Below are 6,000 nucleotides of genomic sequence, written 5' to 3'. Positions count from 1 at the left end.
AAGAGTGACTGACAGTCAATTTTTAAAACATCAGGAAAACCTCAACGTGCCGTGCAGCAACTTTGGACTGCTGTTAGAAGTTACACCTACATGTATGAAATCAGCTACTTAAGCCAATTACGAATCACAGGTTTTTCTCAATTAATTTAGGTCTGGTCCGGAAGACTTAATTTCAAGAAGCACGTGTGTCTCCCTGTCACTGTATACACACCTGCCGGTAAAGAACTCACCATGTGGGCTGGCAAAGTTAGCTGTCTGTCCCATTGTGATTCCGAGAGAGGAAGGTGAAGGAGTTGGACCAAAGGATGCTGGTGATGGTGCTCTTAAAGCTCCGCTAGGTGAGCTTGCAGCATGCAGATTTCCTAATCAAAGACAACATGTCACTCAACATACACGTCCCATTTTTCTGTTCCAATGCACGAGCATTAGATTTTCCAGATTGATTCACCACACAAAGGAAACTTTTTCCAAGATATCTGGCTTGAAGAATGGCACTTCCTCCCTGACCAGCCCTTCCCCAAATTTAAGTATTTTCAGCTGTTGCACTCTAACAGCTGGGAGCAGAAGGCAGGGCTTTGGTGATCAAAACCTTTTCTAAAGAAGCAGGTATTTCAAGTTAAAAGGTTTGATCTGAGCAAGTTGTAAGCTGTAAGAATGAAACGGTCCCAAATATTACACAGCTAAAGACGACAGTTTAACCTAATTTTTTTTTGAAGTTTCAAAATGTACTTTCCAAAACATGCATGGCAGAACTTTGCTTTGCTGTTTTCCCACAATATAAGGTGCATTCTCTTGGCTAACTTGGAGCTAAACACAACTCAAACAATAGCAAAGGCATGCATGCACAAAACAGCTGCCTGTCTATTTCTAGCACAGGATTAGTACACAAACGCTCAGCTGTCCTACCTGGTGACTGTGTATGCATCATAGACGGAGATGGCGTCACTGTGTTGTGATAGGAGGTGGGTGGTGAAGTAAGAGGATACGCTCCCGATGCCCCTGCTTGTTTCGCAAATGGCTGAAATTGTCAACAGAGGACAATGAAAATTTTTGATCATGAAAATAAAGTACGTGCAGGAGAACGCTAATGAGAGTTTGGTTCCCACCTATGATATCTTACAGGTCCATCAGCATAGTTGTTTGATTATCTGTATCCCCTTATTGCATCCCCTTTTTTCAGAGACTTTTTGCAGTTTCTCCTCAAGACATAAGACCTCAGTACCTCATCCCTTTTTATCTGTCACCCTGTAACAGCGAAGCCTCCTGGCTTCCCCTCCCGTCTTTTATCTTAAAAGTTGTTTTTCCTCCCTCTTTCCTTCGCTTCTAAGGCAGCAAGTCTCATGCGACCTTCCAGAACTGCTGTTCATATGCTATGGGCTGTTTACACTGGAATGAGAAATGGCAAAATAAATTAATAGGTTTTGCCCCAAGGGAAGTTCCACTGCGGAGCAGTTTTATAGTCTCCCTTCCCATTTTTTTACCGCCAATCCTTTTAGAACGTAAGTTCTTAGAAACCTACAGTTGTGAAGACAATAAACATTACTTATTTTGCCTGGAGGGTACCTGTTGCGGTTGCTGCGGTGGCTGCTGGGGTTGAAGCTGCGATATCAAAGAATCCATCATGTCTCCTCCAATAGGAGAAGGTGGGTTATCATCTTCATTTACAGATCGTCTTCGTGCATCCTGATTGCTGTCAACAAACATGTTCAGGAAGGTCTGTGGAAAAAATCAGTTTTGTTAGCAATTGTCCCATTCCCCATGTAAATTCTATTACATAAACAAACACAGTATTTGCTAAGCCTCAGTTCTATCTTTATCAGCTACAGCACATAAGAAACTGGCAGATCTCTAGAACTACCTACCAGTGGGCGTTCATTATACACGTTATAGTTCACAAAATATACCAGTTCATTCAGTGGATGTTTAAGCTTAATTCCCTTTTTCTTTTAAAAAAAAGGGGTCTTGCATCATCACCAAACAAGAAACTCTATTCATGAAATATCTCTAGCTAATTGAAATACCAACATTTTTCCTTTTTCCTTAAAAATAAGGAAAAGTCTACACTTGGAAATAGCTGTTCCAGAACAACTCAGTATCCAGAACCTACTGGGCTGTTGTACCACAGCTAGAACTGCACTGCTTGGGGAAGAACGCTCAGGTCATTTCCTCCAAAGCATTCTCTTGCACGCAGAGGAATTTGCCAACCCTCTTGAATTACGTCCTCCTGTACATTCCCAATCTCATTCCCTTACACTTTCCACTGGTATCTACAACTCCATTCCTCTTCCTCATTATCTTTCCTTTTGGAATTCGTGAAAGATGTAGATGTTTAGGATCAGCTAAATGCAGTACCAGAGATTCAGTGCTCAGCTGCAACTGTCAGAAGGAAAAAATTAGCAAACTCTCCTGCTTCACAATGGGTGAGACTTCCCAATATTTCAGTACAACGAGAACTGGTAGAACCTGCCCTAAGCTAAAGTGTTCTGTCAGTGTGTGAACCAGCACTGTATTCAGAAGCAAAGCCACAGGCTCCTGCCACACAGATGGAAACTATTCTGGAAGAGAAGTTTCTGACTAGAATCATCTGACATGGAGCATTTCCTCATCTGCCACATATGAGCACTGTCCTGCCACACAACATAGTTTGCGAGGAGCAGTTGTTAATCCTGGAGAATACATCTAGCTTAGTCACAAAGCTTCAGCAAATTTTAAAAAAAGGATGTGTGAAGTAGCCTCTACATTATTTTATTACATAGATAAGAAAAATACCCCGACACTTGATTCTAATTATCTTAAAGAAAATGTTTTAAAGTCAAACTAATTTTTAAAATCTACTGATAAATCAGAAAACTCTTCTTGTGCTCAGAATTTTGGGAGGACTGCAGTTCTTCACGTAGAAAAGCTTTACAAAGGAATTCACTTCAGGTTAGAAACTCATTTATTTACCATATGTCAGAGAACACAGAAACAGTTACCTTTAATCCCGGTGCAGGGTAAAAACCTTCAACTATTTTGCTGTTGTCAAAGAGACTGTACGCCCCATCACGGATTGCTACGACACCACGGCTCCGGCAGTAGATGTCAATGCAGTACATATTCCTAAAAGCCAGCCTGATATGCGTGGGTGACTGCGGCAGAATTGAGAAACACTGATAGGCAGTGTTGGTGCGTTGAGTCAGACCCAGCATGGGCACAGTTGGAAGTTTGTTGATGGCATTTAATGGAGCCTGAGTGTCAAACAAAACCTGACAGAGAACAGATATTGAGAGATCAGGTAGCTTGCCTTTAATTAAAGGTCAGGGAAAACAGGGCATAGGGGGAGGACACTATCTTCCTCAAGTCACTGTCTATCAATGAGATCCATAAACAATCATAACACACACATGTCATTTTGAAGAGAACAGTTTACTCAGAATGGAACTCTTAATCATCTTGGACTTTTCTTGAGAGAAGTTTTTAAAACGTTACCTGTAACAACTGCACCACATTTGGTGTTTTATTAAACATCTCCTGGAGCTGGTGCAGAATTGTGTTGTGACAGTTACTGCAACCTGAGTTTGGGCCAACAGTTCCCAGTGAAATGTGGAACTTCTGGAGTACGGAGTTCCACTGAATGCTGATCTGCAATGTCAAGAACATAAAATGGACTTGGAAACTAGAACAACTATGAGGTCATAAAAAGGAAACTGGTCTACTTTAATTTTTTTTCCCCATTTTTCATCAAACCTCAACAGATTCCTAACTCATGCTCCTCAAAAGTTGCTGAGGTTATGGGGAAAAAAAAAAAAAAGCTCTGTTAGCTTTAATATCCCTTTAGCTAGCTGTATTGATGGCAACCACAAAACTGGGGAACTAGTTTAGCAAGTCAACCAAAAAGAAAAAAAAACTTTTCTGCCAAAAGTGAGATAGAGGAAAACTAAACTCGAGAGATTCATGCTGTGGAGAACTATTAATGAATTGTTGGAGATGGACTGGTTTTCTCAGTCATATCGCATAAAACTGAGAACTGGACATCCTAATATATAAAGAAGTGACATGTAAAATCCACACTGCTAATCTTGCTACTTATTAACTGTCCCAATAAAATGAACATAGAAATACTCTTAAAAATTCAGCTTAGAACATGAACACAAAAACCTTCCAGGAAGTAAATTTCAATTGTATCAGCTACTTTGCATCAGTGGCATACAAAAATATATTCCCAGTCTGTAATAAACAGGCACTTACTTCCTCCTCTACCTTGCATTAAAGACAAGGGTATGAGCAAATACACCGTCAGTTATCGAAGTAATTAATAAGCTGTGAATTCAAATACTATAGAATAAGCTAGAAGTCTGAACAAGGGAACAACACTGCTACAAAATAATTAAGAACCACCTCATTTGAAATCTTAGAGTCCTCTTTTTTCTAAGGCAGAATTAGGGACTCAGCTTACATACATCCATATATTCCCATACAGCAGCAACCAGCAGCAACACTTACCGTAAGTCTGTCAGAAGAAGGCTGCCACACCAGCTTTCTTTGATCAGGAGCACACAACTGTCCTTTCCACAATTTAAAGCATCTTACACAAAATTTCAAAAATTCTGAACATCTAGTCACCTAGTAAATTAGCAATCTAGCACCCTCTACTTCTGTCTTTTATCAATATTAATTCCACCATAGTGTAATACAAGGAAACATTTTGTAGCACAATTCTCAGAACTCCATGCCAACTCATTCTGTTTTCAAACATATATTTTAAGTGCACTTAGGAGTTACTTACAGAGCTCCCCTTGGTAGTTCCATAACAAAGGATAAGTTTTCGGTAATTGTAGATACGAACTTCTGAAAAAACGTTTAAGTGGTTGGGTATGTCTTTGAAGAGAGGAGGGAAAAGAGTTAAGAGTGAAACAACCACAGTAATCTACTGTAGACACATCACTTCAACAAAGAGGCGGCGATTTCTGTACCTGGTAAGGATCGTGCAAACTCCAAGACACATTCATACAGACGAGCGATACTGTTCCAGTCATTAAGGAACATCTCAACAACTTTGCGACCTCCAACAGGTTCAGATAACTGGTTTTCATATGTCAGGTAAACATGACGGGTTGGTCCTGCAGTGTTAGGAGTAAACACTGATTAAACTAGCAATTCCTAAGATGTGGTTTACAGACTGAGTGAACTGTAGCAAGTGACTAGGAAGATATTTAAATAACACTAGTGCATCAACTCAGCAATCAAAACTTTGATTCAAGTACACTGTGAGTCACTAGAAATCTTAAGAGCAGGCGGTAGACAGTAACACCAAAACAACAGAACTACTGGAACAGACAATGCAAACGATAAACAAACAAAATGAGTCAGCTTTCCTAAATAAAACCCACCTTGCTCCCTGGATGAAGTGCTATTAAGGGGACAGTTTGCAAACACCAGCTCAGCCACCCACGTGCGATTATTTCTACCTTGTAATCGGAAAGTGCAATCAAGAAGAGATCGGTCCAGAGCCTTCTGCGTTTCCTCGTTCACACCTTTACAGGGAGGAATTCTATTAATGATAACAAAACAAAACAAAAAAAAAGACAAAAAAACAAAAAAAACTCAATTATACACAGTACAGTTCCAAAACTAAAAATACTACTTTCTAACGTTTCCCGAAGGACTTCCAAGTCTGGATGTGAAAGAATGAACAAGTCACAGGCAAAGACCGCTGGACTGCACGAGATCTATTATTCCTCTTCAAGGACTGTGCTAAGTACGTTACAAAAGCACTCTTGAGTTAAGACCCATTTTTGTATGGATTCAACCTACAAACTATAGACTGTTAAGGGATCTGCTGAATTGTCCTAATACCCTGGTTAAGTAAGAGCACACCAATATAAAGCTTTTACACAGAGAAACAAGCTGAAAGAAGATGAAAATAAACCAGTTCGCCTTCTAGAATACACTCCCTTTAAATGCAATTAGCAACCTGGCAGTTATCTTAGAACCCACTAATATATTCATATCCCAGTGTGA

General features: G+C 40.0%; 1 protein-coding gene across 1 annotated transcript in view; it reads right to left on the bottom strand.

Annotated features, from left to right (window-relative positions):
- Positions 1–6,000, bottom strand: part of MED14 (mediator complex subunit 14) — a gene marked incomplete at its 5' end in the record, with an annotated part of 32,875 nt that overhangs the window by 4,452 nt on the left and 22,423 nt on the right. Inside the window, 8 exons of the mRNA XM_010136425.1 lie at positions 231–362; positions 907–1,018; positions 1,564–1,716; positions 2,976–3,245; positions 3,469–3,621; positions 4,766–4,857; positions 4,953–5,099; positions 5,370–5,530. Coding sequence (XP_010134727.1) covers positions 231–362; positions 907–1,018; positions 1,564–1,716; positions 2,976–3,245; positions 3,469–3,621; positions 4,766–4,857; positions 4,953–5,099; positions 5,370–5,530 — 1,220 coding nt within the window. The remainder of the gene's footprint in view (positions 1–230; positions 363–906; positions 1,019–1,563; positions 1,717–2,975; positions 3,246–3,468; positions 3,622–4,765; positions 4,858–4,952; positions 5,100–5,369; positions 5,531–6,000) is intronic.

Source organism: Buceros rhinoceros, unplaced genomic scaffold (assembly GCF_000710305.1).
Source record: "Buceros rhinoceros silvestris isolate BGI_N320 unplaced genomic scaffold, ASM71030v1 scaffold7100, whole genome shotgun sequence".
In the NCBI taxonomy this organism is placed as follows: Eukaryota; Metazoa; Chordata; class Aves; order Bucerotiformes; family Bucerotidae; genus Buceros; species Buceros rhinoceros.
Note: the sequence above shows the minus strand (reverse complement) of the source record. Positions and strands in the feature narration are given on the sequence as shown.